General features: G+C 43.8%; 1 protein-coding gene across 2 annotated transcripts in view; it reads right to left on the reverse strand.

The window, feature by feature from the left end:
• The window catches only part of NSUN7 (NOP2/Sun RNA methyltransferase family member 7), a 421001-nt gene that overhangs the window by 321376 nt on the left and 80091 nt on the right, over nt 1-19534 (reverse strand). For both annotated transcript variants that reach the window (XM_063921030.1, XM_063921029.1), the window contains exons 3-5: nt 12171-12229; nt 11213-11343; nt 6870-7022 (exon numbers count right to left, since the gene is read on the reverse strand). In XM_063921030.1, the coding sequence (XP_063777100.1) occupies nt 6870-7022; nt 11213-11343; nt 12171-12229 (343 nt within the window). The remainder of the gene's footprint in view (nt 1-6869; nt 7023-11212; nt 11344-12170; nt 12230-19534) is intronic.

Raw genomic sequence — 19534 nt, forward strand, 5'->3', positions numbered from 1 at the left:
TGATACTCTCCTGGCAGAAGCCAGGGCTAGAAGCATGGTCACTTTCCAAGTGAGATATTTCAAATCCACCTTATTTAGTGGTTCAAACCAATGAGATTTTAGAAAGTCCAAAACCACATTGAGATCCCACGGTGCCACTGGAGGCACCACAGGAGGCTGTATATGCAGCACTCCCTTAACAAAGGTCTGGACTTCAGGGACTGAAGCCAATTCTTTTTGAAAGAAAATCGACAGGGCCGAAATTTGAACCTTAATAGATCCCAATTTGAGACCCATAGACAATCCTGATTGCAGGAAATGTAGGAATCGACCCAGTTGAAATTCCTCCGTCGGAGCACTCCGATCTTCGCACCACGCAACATATTTTCGCCAAATTCGGTGATAATGTTGCACGGTTACTTCCTTCCTTGCTTTAATCAAAGTAGGAATGACTTCTTCCGGCATGCCTTTTTCCTTTAGGATCCGGCGTTCAACCGCCATGCCGTCAAACGCAGCCGCGGTAAGTCTTGAAACAGACAGGGACCCTGCTGAAGCAAGTCCCTCCTTAGAGGTAGAGGCCACGGATCTTCCGTGATCATCTCTTGAAGTTCCGGGTACCAAGTCCTTCTTGGCCAATCCGGAACCACTAGTATCGTTCTTACGCCTCTTTGCCGTATAATTCTCAATACTTTTGGTATGAGAGGCAGAGGAGGAAACACATACACCGACTGGTACACCCAAGGCGTTACCAGCGCGTCCACAGCTATTGCCTGCGGATCTCTTGACCTGGCGCAATACCTGTCCAGTTTTTTGTTGAGGCGAGACGCCATCATGTCCACCATTGGTCTTTCCCAACGGGTTACCAGCATGTGGAAGACTTCTGGATGAAGTCCCCACTCTCCCGGGTGAAGATCGTGTCTGCTGAGGAAGTCTGCTTCCCAGTTGTCCACTCCCGGGATGAACACTGCTGACAGTGCTATCACATGATTCTCTGCCCAGCGAAGAATCCTTGCAGCTTCTGCCATTGCACTCCTGCTTCTTGTGCCGCCCTGTCTGTTCACATGGGCGACTGCCGTGATGTTGTCCGACTGGATCAACACCGGTTTTCCCTGAAGCAGAGGTTCTGCCTGGCTTAGAGCATTGTATATTGCTCTTAGTTCCAGAATGTTTATGTGAAGAGACGTTTCCAGGCTCGTCCATACTCCCTGGAAGTTTCTTCCTTGTGTGACTGCTCCCCAGCCTCTCAGGCTGGCGTCCGTGGTCACCAGGATCCAATCCTGTATGCCGAATCTGCGGCCCTCCAATAGATGAGGACTCTGCAACCACCACAGAAGAGACACCCTTGTCCTTGGAGACAGGGTTATCCGTAGGTGCATCTGAAGATGCGACCCTGACCATTTGTCCAACAGATCCCTTTGGAAAATTCTTGCGTGGAATCTGCCGAATGGAATTGCTTCGTAAGAAGCCACCATTTTTCCCAGGACTCTTGTGCATTGATGTACAGACACCTTTCCTGGTTTTAGGAGGTTCCTGACAAGGTCGGATAACTCCTTGGCTTTTTCCTCCGGGAGAAAAACCTTTTTCTGAACCGTGTCCAGAATCATCCCTAGGAACAGCAGACGAGTTGTCGGCATTAACTGGGATTTTGGAATATTCAGAATCCACCCGTGCTGTTTTAGCACTTCTTGAGACAGTGCTAATCCCATCTCTAGCTGTTCTCTGGACCTCGCCCTTATTAGGAGATCGTTCAAGTATGGGATAATTAATATGCCTTTTCTTCGAAGAAGAATCATCATCTCGGCCATTACCTTTGTAAAGATCCGAGGTGCCGTGGACAATCCGAACGGCAGCGTCTGAAACTGATAGTGACAGTTTTGTACAACGAACCTGAGGTACCCCTGGTGTGAGGGGTAAATTGGAACGTGGAGATACGCATCCTTGATGTCCAAGGATACCATAAAGTCCCCCTCTTCCAGGTTCGCTATCACTGCTCTGAGTGACTCCATCTTGAACTTGAACTTCTTTATGTACAGGTTCAAGGACTTCAGATTTAGAATAGGCCTTACCGAGCCATCCGGCTTCGGTACCACAAAAAGAGTGGAATAATACCCCTTCCCTTGTTGTAGAAGAGGTACCTTGACTATCACCTGCTGAGAGTACAGCTTGTGAATGGCTTCCAAAACCGTCTCCCTTTCGGAGGGGGACGTTGGTAAAGCAGACTTCAGGAAACGGCGAGGTGGATCTGTCTCTAATTCCAACCTGTACCCTTGAGATATTATCTGCAGGATCCAGGGATCTACCTGCGAGTGAGCCCACTGCGCGCTGTAATTTTTGAGACGACCGCCCACCGTCCCCGAGTCCGCTTGAGAAGCCCCAGCGTCATGCTGAGGCTTTTGTAGAAGCCGGGGAGGGCTTCTGTTCCTGGGAAGGAGCTGCGTGTTGCTGTCTCTTCCCTCGACCTCTGCCTCGTGGCAGATATGAATAGCCCTTTGCTCTCTTATTTTTAAAGGAACGAAAGGGCTGCGGTTGAAAAGTCGGTGCCTTTTTCTGTTGGGGAGTGACTTGAGGTAGAAAGGTGGATTTCCCGGCTGTAGCCGTGGCCACCAAATCTGATAGACCGACTCCAAATAACTCCTCCCCTTTATACGGCAAAACTTCCATATGCCGTTTTGAATCCGCATCGCCTGTCCACTGTCGCGTCCATAAAGCTCTTCTGGCCGAAATGGACATAGCACTTACCCGTGATGCCAGTGTGCAGATATCCCTCTGTGCATCACGCATATAAAGAAATGCATCCTTTATTTGTTCTAACGACAGTAAAATATTGTCCCTGTCCAGGGTATCAATATTTTCAATCAGGGACTCTGACCAAACTACCCCAGCACTGCCCATCCAGGCAGTCGCTACAGCTGGTCGTAGTATAACACCTGCATGTGTGTATATACTTTTTTGGATATTTTCCATCCTCCTATCTGATGGATCTTTAAGTGCGGCCGTCTCAGGAGAGGGTAACGCCACTTGTTTAGATAAGCGTGTTAGCGCCTTGTCCACCCTAGGAGGTGTTTCCCAGCGCTCCCTAACCTCTGGCGGGAAAGGGTATAATGCCAATAATTTCTTTGAAATTATCAGCTTTTTATCAGGGGCAACCCACGCTTCATTACACACGTCATTTAATTCTTCTGATTCAGGAAAAACTATAGGTAGTTTTTTCATACCCCACATAATACCCTGTTTAGTGGTACCTGTAGTATCAGCTAAATGTAACGCCTCCTTCATTGCCAAAATCATATAACGTGTGGCCCTACTGGAAAATACGGTTGAATCGTCACCGTCACCACTGGAGTCAGTGCCTGCGTCTGGGTCTGTGTCGACCGACTGAGGCAAAGGGCGTTTCACAGCCCCTGACGGTGTTTGAGTCGCCTGGACAGGCACTAATTGATTGTCCGGCCGCCTCATGTCGTCAAACGACTGCTTTAGCGTGTTGACACTATCCCGTAGTTCCATAAATAAAGGCATCCATTCTGGTGTCGACTCCCTAGGGGGTGACATCCTCATATTTGGCAATTGCTCCGCCTCCACACCAATATCGTCCTCATACATGTCGACACACACGTACCGACACACAGCAGACACACAGGGAATGCTCCTAACGAAGACAGGACCCACTAGCCCTTTGGGGAGACAGAGGGAGAGTTTGCCAGCACACACCAAAAGCGCTATATATATATCAGGGATAGCCTTATAATAAGTGCTCCCTTATAGCTGCTTTGTTATATCAAAATATCGCCATAAATTTGCCCCCCCCCTCTCTGTTTTACCCTGTTTCTGTAGTGCAGTGCAGGGGAGAGACTTGGGAGCCGTCCTGACCAGCGGAGCTGTGAGAGGAAATGGCGCCGTGTGCTGAGGAGATAGGCCCCGCCCCTTTTCTGGCGGGCTCGTCTCCCGCTATTTAGAAAAATCAGGCAGGGGTTAAATATCTCCATATAGCCTCTAGGGGCTATATGTGAGGTATTTTTAGCCTTTATAGGTATTCATTTGCCTCCCAGGGCGCCCCCCTCCCAGCGCCCTGCACCCTCAGTGACTGCCGTGTGAAGTGTGCTGAGAGGAAAATGGCGCACAGCTGCAGTGCTGTGCGCTACCTTTAGAAGACTGCAGGAGTCTTCAGCCGCCGATTCTGGACCTCTTCTGACTTCAGCATCTGCAAGGGGGCCGGCGGCGCGGCTCCGGTGACCATCCAGGCTGTACCTGTGATCGTCCCTCTGGAGCTTGATGTCCAGTAGCCAAGAAGCCAATCCATCCTGCACGCAGGTGAGTTGACTCCTTCTCCCCTCAGTCCCTCGCTGCAGTGATCCTGTTGCCAGCAGGAATCACTGTAAAATAAAAAACCTAGCTAAACTTTTTCTAAGCAGCTCTTTAGGAGAGCCACCTAGATTGCACCCTTCTCGGCCGGGCACAAAAATCTAACTGGAGTCTGGAGGAGGGTCATAGGGGGAGGAGCCAGTGCACACCACCTGATCTGAAAAAGCTTTACTTTTTGTGCCCTGTCTCCTGCGGAGCCGCTATTCCCCATGGTCCTTTCAGGAACCCCAGCATCCACTAGGACGATAGAGAAATGCATCTTTTAAATGCTCTATAGGCAAAAATATACTGTCCCTATCTAGGGTATCAATATTTTCAGTCAGGGAATCCGACCACGCCAACCCAGCACTGCACATCCAGGCTGAGGCGATTGCTGGTCGCAGTATAACACCAGTATGTGTGTAAATACCTTTTAGGATACCCTCCTGCTTTCTATCAGCAGGATCCTTAAGGGCGGCCATCTCAGGCGAAGGTAGAGCCCTTACAAGCGTGTGAGCGCTTTATCCCCCCTAGGGGGTGTTTCCCAACGCACCCTAACCTCTGGCGGGAAAGGATATAATGCCAATAACATTTTAGAAATTATCCGTTGTTATCGGGGGAAACCCACGCATCATCACACACCTCATTTAATTTCTCAGATTCAGGAAAACTACAGGTAGTTTTTCCTCACCGAACATAATACCCCTTTTTTGGTGGTACTCGTATTATCAGAAATGTGTAAAACATTTTTCATTGCCTCAATCATGTAACGTGTGGCCCTACTGGAAGTCACATTCGTCTCTTCACCGTCGACACTGGAGTCAGTATCCGTGTCGGCGTCTATATCTGCCATCTGAGGTAACGGGCGCTTTAGAGCCCCTGACGGCCTATGAGACGTCTGGACAGGCACAAGCTGAGTAGCCGGCTGTCTCATGTCAACCACTGTCTTTTATACAGAGCTGACACTGTCACGTAATTCCTTCCAACAGTTCATCCACTCAGGTGTCGACCCCCTAGGGGGTGACATCACTATTACAGGCAATCTGCTCCGTCTCCACATCATTTTTCTCCTCATACATGTCGACACAAAAGTACCGACATACAGCACACACACAGGGAATGCTCTGATAGAGGACAGGACCCCACTAGCCCTTTGGGGAGACAGAGGGAGAGTTTGCCAGCACACACCAGAGCGCTATATATATACAGGGATAACCTTATATAAGTGTTTTTCCCCTTATAGCTGCTGTATAGTTAATACTGCGCCTAATTAGTGCCCCCCTCTCTTTTTTTAACCCTTTCTGTAGTGTAGTGACTGCAGGGGAGAGACAGGGAGCTTCCCTCCAACGGAGCTGTGAGGGAAAATGGCGCCAGTGTGCTGAGGAGATAGGCTCCGCCCCTTTTTCGCGGACTTTTCTCCTGCTTTTTTATGGATTCTGGCAGGGGTTAAATGCATCCATATAGCCCAGGAGCTATATGTGATGCATTTTTTTTGCCATCCAAGGTGTTTTTATTGCGTCTCAGGGCGCCCCCCCCCCCAGCGCCCTGCACTCTCAGTGACCGAAGTGTGAAGTGTGCTGAGAGCAATGGCGCACAGCTGCAGTGCTGTGCGCTACCTTGTTGAAGACAGGACGTCTTCTGCCGCCGATTTTCCGAACCTCTTCTGCCTTCTGGCTCTGTAAGGGGGCCGGCGGCGCGGCTCTGGGACCCATCCAAGCTGGGCCTGTGATCGTCCCTCTGGAGCTAATGTCCAGTAGCCTAAGAAGCCCAATCCACTCTGCACGCAGGTGAGTTCGCTTCTTCTCCCCTTAGTCCCTCGATGCAGTGAGCCTGTTGCCAGCAGGTCTCACTGAAAATAAAAAACCTAATCTAAAACTTTCACTAAGAAGCTCAGGAGAGCCCCTAGTGTGCACCCTTCTCGTTCGGGCACAGAGATCTAACTGAGGCTTGGAGGAGGGTCATAGGGGGAGGAGCCAGTGCACACCAGATAGTCCTAAAGCTTTCTTTAGATGTGCCCAGTCTCCTGCGGAGCCGCTATTCCCCATGGTCCTTACGGAGTCCCCAGCATCCACTTAGGACGTTAGAGAAAACATTTTTTCCACATTTTTGTTTGTTTTTGATGTGCAAGGCCTTCCAGGACCTTCATCTTCTCCATTATCCTCACTCTCGTCACTAACTCTTTTGTGAAACTCAACACATGTGCACGTGACATACATTCCGCCCCGTAAGCTATGGTTAGCATACGGAAAGAATCGGAGCTTGTTTTGTACAATTTAACTAAAAACTTTAAGTTAACACGTTGCTCTACTTTTGAACTAAAGCATTTTTATGACTTACAGAAAAAACACAACTTCTCTGAAAACTATCTGTGCGGGAGGGGCGAGACCTGCACAACCGTTTTGAGATAGTCCAAGTTCCGTGTTCCCCAACTCCCTTTTAACTCACGCAGTATGGTTTATTTTTTGTTTACAAGTACAGTCTCAATAATTTAATATCCACACCTGCATATAGTCAGTGGTCGTTCATGAACACCAGGAAGGTTTTGAATTTACCTAGTTTTGGCTGTATTAACCCAAGCGTAGAATGGCAATGTTGAAGCTCTTTGTTCCTGTTTCCGTACAACCTCTGGTAATATATATTCAATTGTTGGAGCTGCATATTTAATTCGACATTTTACAAGGGCTGCAGCAAGCTTGGTTTTATAACTAAAAGAAAGAACATAAAAGTATTAAGTAGTGGAAAAATAAAAAGTATGGAGAGGTCTCCAATTATTTTTCGACAATGAAGTCTCAATAAGAGTGGAACGAAAGGAGAAAACAACACAAAATAGGACTGCATGTTTATGCACTGCACTGCTCACATAATTGGTAGTACCGTGGATATGTGTACTATCCAGCTGGAAAATGGGAATAGCCTTCTTGCAGACTCTCCCTGAATATCAGGGAGACTCCCCCAAATAGAGGGAATCTCCCTGAAGAGCACATATATCTGCATGAGGGTGCGCTGAGTGTGAGCAATGCAGTGATGTCACCACTTTCCACCCACCATGGAGGAAATACTGCAGATAAGAATAAGGAGACTGTGTGCCACAAGAAAATGGTTAACATTCTCCAGCACACTGATGGCTATGAGAGTGCCTGTGTGCACCCAAGCTTGTGTGAAGACATCACACCTCACAACCGTGTGTGTGTGTGTGTGTGTGTGTGTGTGTGTGTGTGCGTATGTGCGTATGTATATATATATATACATATAGATATTCAGTGATGTGCGCATAGATGTTGTTGTTTGCAATCCCCCTGAATGCTATTTCAAAAGTAGGCAACTATGAGTGGTTATATGAAGAGGCTATACTGGTATAACTGTGGTAGGTTTACCATGCCTGTATTGATGCTGAGTGGGCATGACTCTGTATAGTAAGGGTGCGTACCTTCAATTGCGAACACATGCAGCCTGGAAACAAGAGGATTTACTCCTTAATCGTTTTTATTATTTGTGGATGGTCGGGGGCAGATGCAACCATGGTAGAGTCATGGAAAATGTCTTTACTACAAATAATAAAGTGGTCTCAAGTCAATGGCAAGGTTTTTTTGTGCACCTAAATACATACACCTTAGGTCTTGCTACTAATGTCATGGTCATTAACACAGGGGGTTATTCAGGTTTCTTAGCAAACCAAAAGGCACACTAACGGGCAAAACCATGATGCATTGCAGGTGGGGCAGATATAACATGTACAGAGAGAGTTAGAGTTGGGTGGATTATAGTGTTTCTGTGCAGAGTAAATACTGGCTACTTTATTTTTACAATGCAATTTAGATTTAAGTTTGAACACACACCACCCAAATCTTAATCCCTCTGCACATGTTACATCTGCCCCCCCCCCCCCCCCCCCCCTGCAGTGCAACATGGTTTTGCCCATTAGTATGCTTCTTTTAGTTTGCTGACATACCTGAATAAGGCCCATAAATCATTGTGGAAGGATGTCATATTAGGATACTTACCATTTCTCCTTTGTTCGTTTTCATGCTGCTTAGAATTCTACAAACTGTCATGGACTACCATGGCAACCACAGTCACACAGCATATAGTGTAGTGAGCAGAGAGGTTCTGGAATACTCTTCTGAGCTCTATCAGCACTATGACATTTTATACCTCATTTTCCTCCCTGCTATTATATGAAATGCTGAGAGCTGTGCGAGCCAATGTCTGTGTAGCAGACTGACTGTGCCTGACAGCCATACTTGTTTTTCCTCCAAAGAGATTTTGAAAGGAGATAAAGATTTTTAGGAGGGTAGCTAAGATAAATAACATATAGAGGGGTGTATTCAATTGATGTCGGATATTTTCCGTCAATTATCGTGGATTTGGCCGTTCCCGGCAATGCCAATCCGACTTTTTTTAAAGTCGGATTGACATTGTCAGAAACGGGGCTAAAACCTGTCGGATTTGGCCGCGAATCTGACAAAACGCGTGGCTCCACGGCTAATCCACCGATCCACGTGTTTTCCGACAAGTTGGAATTGCCGACCTGTCGGAAAATCGGTAGGACCACTGAATAGGTTGGAACACTATCCGACCTAAAAAAGTCGGAAACTGCCGTCTTTACGACAAGACGGCAGTTCCAACTAGAATTCAATGCCCCCGATAACCTAAAAAAAGTTATTTTCTTGCTATTTAACGAAAGAAAGAAAAATTCTATGCAGGATGGCCACTTTGAAAAATGGCCATTATGTGACTTTATTTATCAGTCCACCAGCAGTATATCCAGATAATCCCTACCACTAATATGCACAGTGCCAGGCTGATGCTTTTATTTTATACTGTTACTTTTGTTCTTTGCATTTAATATTTTTTTCTCTTAAATTGTGTGTTTACTGCTGTTTCCTTATTGGAAAAAATAAAACCCTGACATGTAAAGGAGATACATCACTGCGGTTAATAACAAAATGAGGGCAGAATCAGCACTTAAGCATCAGAGCTATGGGGGAGAGGAAAGGAATTTGCTTTCACTGAGTGAATGCAAGACACGCACAGGGAGGTCACTATTTCACAATGGGTGCAGGCTTCGGGCAAATTTATCAATCTTGTTGGCACAGACAAAATTATCCACTGAGAATAAAAGCAGACGCAGTAACTGCTCTCACGTGTTCTGTGTTTTTTGTTCAATGTCTCTTTCCAGAAAGAAAATAATAAGTGTTCAATAAAAGATATTCTCCTTACACAAAGCTGCTTATGCCTAGCTGCCCATTATATGGGTTTCATTTTTACAGCTACATTTTGATAGTAAAGTGTAAACTGTAGCAGTTTATTACATCTATTAAAAATATATAGGATTAGATTTCAGATGTGATAGCAATTTGAGTCCGTTCAAGCAGAATAGTACAGGAAGGCGAAGTATGCAGTAGGGAGGATAAATACCCCATTGATATAGGAAGGCAAAGATGTATTTTACTAACAAATCATACAGAAAATAATGGATTGAGACAATTAGGGAGATATTGTGAAATTACAGCTGAGAATAACAGTTATCCTAAAGGAAACATCAAGAATTGAAAGGAGCTCATGTACTGTGGGCTTAAATAATAAGCCGCTGACAAATTTATATTTGGTACAGGGCTACTAATCTGTCACATGGTACAGGGCCACTAATCTAACTTTGAAAATCCATTTCATTTTGTGCAGGCAGCCATGTAAGTCTAGAGAAATGTTGTTTGCATATCCAGAAAGAGTAACGCTTATGCATACAGACATGTAGGTGAATTGCCAACTAGGCGGATGAAAGGATGACTCTTATCCGATAGCAAATATCTGTGTCATGCCTTTAGACTGTTGTCACAAACTTTGTAACTAAATCAGTAGCGCAAATAGGAATATGTTAATTCATGGCTACCAAACAATGTCACAAGAGGTTCTAATCTAAACGAGTGCCGTTGCCGTGTTTGCTGGGTAAATTCTGGATTATACAGTTTTCTGCTACTCAAGTATTATAAGTAGAAGTGTTTTAGAATTGTGCGTCAAAGATAAATGTAGCAGGGGGCTTAGCTTTCTTCATTCTATTCTCGCATTTCTCGCAGGGCAGTACAGATGGTGTAATGGTTAGCATTACTGCCTCACAGCACTGAGGTCATGGGTTTGATTCCCGCCACAGCCCTAACGGTGTGGAGTTTGTATATTCTCTCCATGCTTGCGTGGGTTTACTCCCCATACTCCGGTTTCCTCTCAAAATCCAAACATATACTAGTAAGTTAATTGGCTCCTAACACAAAACTAACCCCAGCATGAATGTGTGTGTACATGTGGTAGGGAATATAGATTGTAAACTCCATTGGGTTAGGGACTGATTTGACTGTCCAAATACTCTCTGTAAAGCGCTGCGGAATATGTGTGCGCTATATAAATAATTGCTAATAATAAATAATTATTGTCTATAGCTGACGGTTCTCAGTCTGGATTGGCACAGCTATTGTAGTGTTCACGCTAGGCTGTTTTAGCAAGGCGCCGCGCCCTGCCCAATTTTTAAAGGGCAAAGTGTGCCCTGCCCCTTTAGCAGCATCCTGCTAAAAAAGCCTGTCGCTGACGCCACTACGTGAATAGATGCCGTGTGCATGCGCATGGCATCCAGGCACACCCCCACAAGTAACGTGATGGGCTGGGCACGCCACCCCTAGTGATGTGGAGGTGTAGGCCTGCCACCAATTGTGACGCCGGCGGGGCCGCGCCCACTCCCTGGCTGTCCGTGCCCCCTTTTCTGTGCTCCTGCACCCCGCCCGCCCAATATCGTGGGGGGGGGGGGACCACTATATTCTACACTCTTCATATTGTGCTGGTGCCTGAAAGATCCTGGATGCAATTCATGCACCAATACAACTTGGTTTGTGATATAAAAGCAACTTACCCGTACAGAAGTTTTTCTACTTTTCGTACATCCTCTATAACTTCATCTTTATTGGATATGTAACGTGGCTGAAATTTACGATCTTGGAAATCATACAACATCACCATTACCAGACTTGTCATGTCATCTGCCTAAAATCAGGATAAAAGCAGGAACACATATAACAGCTATTCTATTTATTTTCTAACATTCATGTATTTTATGCTGTTTAATGAACTCTGGTGTTTAATGGGTGTTTATTTCATGTATTGAGATAGGGCATGCTGAAATATAAGACAGGAACAATGTACAGTCCCTATTACACTTGGAAAATAAAATATGACATACAGGGGAAGATTTGTTGAGCAGAGTTTTTGCAAATTCATGTTTTTGTTTTTTTTAATGGTTTATGTGTATTTGTAAACCAGGAGATCTAGTAAAGGAAAAATCACACATAAAATCACATCTTTGTCCCGCACCATTTTCTGATCTTATGATTTGCTGCATTATGTCTAAAGGAGGTGGGGCCTAATTTTGCAATCAGCCATGCCCCCACAATTATGTCATGCCCCTCTAGGGAATGCTCATGGAGAGGAAAATTAAGTTGTCAAGTATGACATAGCTGGTTTAAGCATTTCAAACTAAATCAGTACTTCATATTAATAAAATGGAAATATTTTATGTATAGAGATTAGAGAAGGACTGGAAAGAGTTGAAAATAATCTATATTTAAGAGGGGGAAAAAAGAACGGATAAAAATAAAATTTTAAAAGTCATTTAAAGAAAGGACATTTACATCTTAAAAGAAAATTATATATATATATATATATATATATATATATATAATTTTTTTTAAAGGAGCAAAAACAATATTTTAAGAGAACCTTTGCAGATTCCTTCACTCATTGTGTGTGTGTGTGTGTGTGTGTGTGCGCGTGCATACTCTAGTTATGTAAAGCCACTTGAAAATTGTACTCACCAAATCTTGGGAATGATAGAAGCCACTGATAAGTAATACTGTTTCAAGAAGATCTTGGTCTAAAAATAATAATGAATACATTAAGAATGGGGAAAAAATGGAGGTGAAGAAATATGTGCTGAGTGGGAAGAAGATACATTATTAAAGTGTGGCCAGGGGCATAGGGAGGGGTCGATATGTACAAAGTACCCAGGCATCCAGGCATGTTCAGGGACCCGAACCTCCCAGATGGCAAAGCCCTCCAGTAACGCAGCACGGGATCTACATGTCCACATAGAGGTCATGCTTGAGTCTGATCTTTATCTTCGTGCCCCAGAGGAGATTACAGAAGTAATGAGCATTGAGGGGCCTTAGGGGTGTGTACGAAATATATACTTCACACTAAATGATTACAGTACACAGTAGTAGACAGTCCTATGAATTAGCATACAGTCTAGAAAATCTTCCATTGAGAACTGTGTGAGACACTTGCCAATTGCTATGATCATAAGTGGTCAGGAGCCAACTGTAATGATTGTAAGACGGAATATTAAATACGCAAAGCTAGTTTAATGTTCATCTTAGAATGAAAAACTCATGCAAGTAGTTTAATATGGATCTAACAGACTAAACATTTAATTCAATGAATTGTTTCAATTACAAACGGCTATCAGTAATTATATACTTAGGCAAATGAACCAAGGGGTAACTTTGCAGATCTCATTGTTGGACCCCAAGTTCAATAAATGCACCTGTCAGTTTTGTATACACAAGGGGGCTGAATGTAAGCCACTTTGTGTAGAATTAATTGTGCAAATTCTCAATGCATGTCTATAAAGAGAACACACACATATGTGCAATGCTGACTTGTGTGTACCTGGCACTTGACCATCCTTACAGCTGGAGTTGCAGAAAGGAAGGAAGGAAGGAAGGTAGTGTAGGTAGGTAGGTACTGCTAACACAGGCTGAGCAACTGCTCACGTAAATACAGATCATGCAAACCTCCAGAAGCACCCATATAGGCCTGGAAGGAGGTGTAACTTTTGGAGTGTAAATACTCTTTTTAAGTTAAGTAATTTATGTCCACTTTGTAACCCAACTCTATGTCATTCCGCAATTATGTACATCTGACCCTTTCTCTGAGCAGACTGAGACTGTGAATACTGTTATTAAATCAGCTTTATTACAGAGCCATACTGAATTCTTAGGAGAAAATTGGCTTGCAGAAGACTCTTGTGTGGGTGCACTCTTATGTAAGTTTGTTTATATGAAACTATTAAAACATAACTTTTATTAACTAATTATTTTAAGAAAAAATCCACACTCTCATATTCCACCACCATTGGTCAGTAAAGATAAAATGGTATCTGTGTACATACATACAGGTCAACTCATCTATATCTCTCAAAAATAAGATATCGCCAAAGGTATGACTGCATAAATCTGAATGGTAAAATCTATGCAGATTAAAGGGTAAATCAATCAACTGATTATTGGATTGAAAAAATTGGAAATGTTCTGGTTAGTCTAAAGTATTAGACTTGTAGGGGGATGTAGACACTAGCTCTACACCCAAATCCTCTCCAACCAGTACAAGCTAGGCTTGTTTTAATGAGACCTCAGTGGGCCATTGGACCGGACTGGTATTAGGAGTATAGTATAATCAAGTATGTATGAATAAGTAATTGACCTCTGTGGGACCTTGTAAATATAAATAGTGGAAATGATCAGCATATCCCAGAATATTTGAGAAGAGTAGTACAGGTTGAGTATCCCATATCCAAATATTCCGAAATACGGACTTTTTTTGCGTGAGAGTGAGATAGTGAAACCTTTGTTTTCTGATGGCTCAATGTACACAAACTTTGTTTAATACACAAACTTATTAAAAATATTGTATTAAATGACCTTTAGGTTGTGTGTATAAGGTGTATATGAAACATAAATGAATTGTGTGAATGTAGACACACTTTGTTTAATGCACAAAGTTATAAAAAATATTGTCTCTAATGACCTTCAGGCTGTGTATATAAGGTGTATATGAAACATAAATGCATTCTGTGCTTATATTTAGGTCCCATCACCATGATATCTCATTATGATGTGCAATTATTCCAAAATACGGAAAAATCCGATATCCAAAATACCTCTGGTCCCAAGCATTTTGGATAAGGGATACTCAACCTGTACATGAAAACAATTTTTTAATTATAAACAGGGAAAAGACAAAAGGATGATTAAAGAAGAAAAGTGGTGATCCTGCTGTTGGTGTAAAGTCGAGATGAGTCATAAATTACAACAACGGGTATTCTCTGGGGGTCCCCCTCACAGATACTGACCCAGCCCACCACCGTTTTGCTTCCAAGATCGGACGAGATCGGGCTCTATCGGTGGGGTATGGTAGTAATTTCTGGACACAAATGTTGTCGACTTACCAATGAGAGTGCACCTAGGGAGGGTTACAAAGAGAAAGGAAAAGTTGCGGATCTGCTGTCTACGTTAGACACAGGATTACCCCGTGAATCATAGATAAGAGTCGGCGGATGTAAGAGAGTAGGAAATGGAGAAATAGCAAAAAGAGCAAAAAAGTGAGAGGGGACTGGGCCAAGTGTGGGCCTGTGAAATTATACCGGCACTAGGTCAGAATTAAATAATAAATAGAGTCCTTCCAATGCATTGGAAGTGAACAAGCCGGCAGGATGGGTGAAACGCGTTTTCCAGCGTTCCAGCGTGGACCAAGGATGCCAGGAGTATTTTCCAGATCCTATCAACCCCAGACTGACCCAGGGACTTGGGCAGGGACCGGTATTTCTTCATCAATTCATTCAATTTGGATACACTAATCACAATGGTATTGGTACATGTACTCTATTTATTTTTTTCTTAGCTCGTAGCATTATAAATCAAAGGGACATATCATGTCCCCAGTAGGTTGCCTATAAAACAGACTTATATAGATTTATAGATTATAGATTTATACGGTGACCTAGGGATTTGGGCAACGGGTACTATCCCTCGCTTATTGGATACAGCATGCCGATATCATTCAGGAGGAGTCAATGAGAACTAATTAACATCACGGGGCAATATCAAAAAGGAATAACCATTTTTGAAAATACCTAGGTACACCGATTTGCCCTGGACATACCTCTCCTGGGAGCTGACCATTAGAACCTGAACAGCCCAGTAATATGAATTAATTTAATGCATATGCATGTGTGAGAAGCTGGGATTATTCGACATATAATGGGCCTGTGTGCCAGTGTCTGGTTTGCTTGTAATTAAGGGTAATTGTAAGCATATTCAATATTACTAATTCCCTGATCTAGGCATTCAAGCTTTAATTCTGACCTAGTGCCGGTATAATTTCACAGGCCCACACTTAGCCCAGTCCCCTCTCACTTTTTTGCTCTTTTTGCTATTTCTCCATTTCCTACTCTCTTACATCCGCGGACTCTCATCTATGATTCACGGGGTAATCCTGTGTCTAACGTAGACAGCAGATCCGCAACTTTTCCTTTCTCTTTGTAACCCTCCCTAGGTGCACTCATTGGTAAGTTGACAACATTTGTGTCCAGAAATTACTACCATACCCCACCGATAGAGCCCGATCTCGTCTGATCTTGGAAGCAAAACGGTGGTGGGCTGGGTCAGTATCTGTGAGGGGGACCCCCAGAGAATACCCGCTGTTGTAATTTATGACTCATCTCGACTTTACACCTACAGCAGGATCACCACTTTTCTTCTTTAATCATCCTTTGGTCTTTTCCCTGTTTATAATTAAAAAAATGTTTTCATGTACTACTCTTCCCAAATAGTCTGGGATATGCTGATCAATTCCACTATTGATATTTACAAGGTCCCACAGAGGTCAATTCCTTATTCATACATACTTGATTAGGATCTATACTCCTAATACCAGTCCGGTCCAATGACCCTGTCATGCAGCCGCCGCGGCCGCCGTACTTACCTCTCCGGGCGCGCTGGGTCTCCGGGCGGCTGTCCTCGCTGGCGGTCTCCGGCTCCCGGCGCTCCGTCCAGCGATTGTAAGTGTGGACGTCGCGGGTACGCCCGGCGTCCACTGAAGGTGCGGGTGACGTCATCTACACTGCCCACCAATCAGACACTGGCGGGAAGTTCAAATTCAGACGCCGGGCAGAGCTCCGGCGCCTGAGTATCATCTATTCTATCTAAGAGTTGTCCTCCAAGTACCTCAGCGCCTCCAAGCACCTCAGGGCCTCCAAGCACCTCAGCGCCTCCAAGCACCTCAGTGCCTCCAAGCAATTCAGTGCCTCCAAGCACCTCAGCGCTTCCAAGCACTTCAGTGCCTCCAAGCACCTCAGTACCTCCAAGCATCTCAGTGCCTCCAAGCACCCAGTGCTCCCAAGCGCAGTCTGTGCCTCCAGTATCCGGTACTCTTCTCTGATTCATCAGCGCCTTTTCAAGTTTTGTCTTTCAGGAGACCCCCAGCGTCCACACGTGCCTCCTGTCTGCCGACCAAATCCTGCATGAGGAAATCCTACATTCGGCCATCTCTGCTGCGGTCCAGTTGCGGTTCCTCTTCCCGGTCACCGGAGGAAACCCCGAGTCCACAACACTCCCAAACCAGGTCAGTGATAGACCTACTGAGGTCTCATTAAAACAAGCCTAGCTTGTACTGGTTGGAGAGGATTTGGGTGTAGAGCTAGTGTCTATATCCCCCTACAAGTCTAATACTTTAGACTAACCAGAACATTTCCAATTTTTTCAACCCAATAATCAGTTGATTGATTTACCCTTTAATCTGCATAGATTTTACCATTCAGATTTATGCAGTCATACCTTTGGCGATATCTTATTTTTGAGAGATATAGATGAGTTGACCTGTATGTATGTACACAGATACCATTTTATCCTTACTGACCAATGGTGGTGGAATATGAGAGTGTGGATTTTTTCTTAAAATAATTAGTTAATAAAAGTTATGTTTTAATAGTTTCATATAAACAAATTTACATAAGAGTGCACCCACACAAGAGTCTTCTACAAGCCAATTTTCTCCTAAGTTTCCCTCTGACTGTGGGTGCACCACCAGGTAATAATAAGAGGATTGTCCCTGACATCGTCATAATTCTGGTATAAAATAATTTTATCTGAATTCTGGACTGGTGCGGAATCACACTTTTGGACAGTGTGTATTGTAACAGCAATAACTGATCATCCCAACATCCTACACGCAGCATGCAATGCAAATATCTTTCTACCTCCCTAGATCAAAATTGTAACGAGTATGAAGCAATAATAAAAATAATCAGAGTACAATATATGGATTGTAACTGCTCGCCATTGCACAAGTCTATGTGCATGACTAAGGAAATCCTGAAAACATGCTCTGTTGGTACTACGTGATGACTGCTGTCTAACATTTCTTACAGGAATGCAATTTTGAGGTTTGGAAACAAAGTGATATGTACTGTACGTGTGACCAGTATTCTGCAGAGTCAGTTTTGCTTTGTAGAAAACATTGAGTATTATCTGTATTTACAAAGCCTTATCACAGAAATACAATGCTGATTAAATACAGTACAATGTACCGTAGCTAACAACAGATATTGTTACCATTAGCAAATTACTGCTAATAGTTACCCTTTATTTTAATTTCCACTTCCGTAGTTAAAGGAGATGCAGGTAGAATTTCCATGAATTGCTCACTGTAGTAAAGGTTAGTTAGACTGCCCATCATTTTATTGCCCAATAATAGTAAATGTTAAATAAAGTAAAAGTATACCATACCAGCTTACAAATTATAGAGAACTTTGTTATATACGAAATCCAACATAGGGCCTGATTTATGTTTGTAAGTAAAGCAAAAAAGCAAGCAACTGGGTAGAACCATGTTGCACTGTAGGTGAGGCAGATATAACATTTGCAGAGATTAGATTAGGGTGGGGTGTGTTCAAGATGAAATCTAAATTGTAGAGTAAAAATAAAGCTGTCTAAAGGCCCGTATTCACGGGCAGATGTGGGGAGAGATGTGTGCTGAGCGTGTGTGTGTGTGGGGGGGGGGGTGAAATGAGCGACCTTCCAGATTGAGCCTGGCCAAACTAGCACCAGCGACAGTGATGCGCGGGGCTGCGCATCGCTATCGCTGTGGGGGGTACACACGGAGCGATCATGCTTAAAATCTAAGCAATCTAGTCAGATTGCTTAGATTATCGCTCCGTCAGTACCCCCCTTAACATCTGTGGGCTGCATACAAAAGCAGCCAGTATTTACCACGCACAGAAAAAATATAAATGTATTTGCTCCCCTTGCATGACAACATGGTTTGTTCCAGACACAAAGTTACTGGCTATTTTTGCTTTACTTACAAACATGAATCAGGCACTTGATGCCTTACACCCAAGGGCGTAGCCTCCATAGGTGCAGGGAGTGCAGTTGTTATGGGGTCCTGAGCTGGGAGGGGCCCACCTTCCTAACCAGTTACATGTGTTATATACATTTTTCACCAATGGGTGGTACATAGAGGCCCTTACAAACGATTGCCTTAGGGCCAGCAAAATATCTAGGGGTGCCCCTTGACCTTCTCATTGAAATGTGGTGTAAAATAAACTGGAGGGGATTATAATGTTACTTTATATGAACGGTGACAATGTAATGTGGTACACTATAAAGTGAAGGCACTATAGTGTAGCATATTATGAACTAGAGGCACTGTAATGTGGCATAATATGAACTGTGGACACTATGTCATAATGTGAATTGGGGGTACTGTGTAGCATAATGTGTACAATGTGACATAACATGACCTAGGGCACTACTACGGTTCATAAAATATACTAGGGCATTACTATGGGGTATAACATTAACTTAGCCGCTACTATGGTTTAGAAAATTAACTAGGGCACTATTATGGGCACACAATTAACAATTGCTGCAAAGAGGTGTGTCTAGAAGCATTAGAACAGGTGCCCCTTCAAAATGTTGCTATGGGGCCCACAAGGTTCTGGTTACGCCCCTGCTTACACCCAATGATGCTTATTACATGCATCTCACTAGCTTTTTTAAAACAAATAAAAGACATATAATTTGGGCACTAGAAACATTGCGAAAGTGCTAGACACATCAATGTGGCATACAGTGACCTCACAACCATTGGTACAAATGCTAATTACAAATGCATGTCAAACATTAAATTCATCCAACTACTTAACCTTATTCAATGCCATAGGAGTTGCACATTCATGCAAAACAGCTTAGAAATTGGTGAAGCCTAGCTGTAGCCAATCAGATCATTAACATATTCAGAGCAGCGCAGAGTATTTTAGGAGGCGTGCAGTTACCGTCTCAGAAACAGTGACCTACCCAATCAAGTTTCTGTTAGTGAGAACAGACCTCCATATGAC

Source organism: Pseudophryne corroboree, chromosome 1 (genome assembly GCF_028390025.1).
Source record: "Pseudophryne corroboree isolate aPseCor3 chromosome 1, aPseCor3.hap2, whole genome shotgun sequence".
NCBI classification, from domain to species: Eukaryota; Metazoa; Chordata; class Amphibia; order Anura; family Myobatrachidae; genus Pseudophryne; species Pseudophryne corroboree.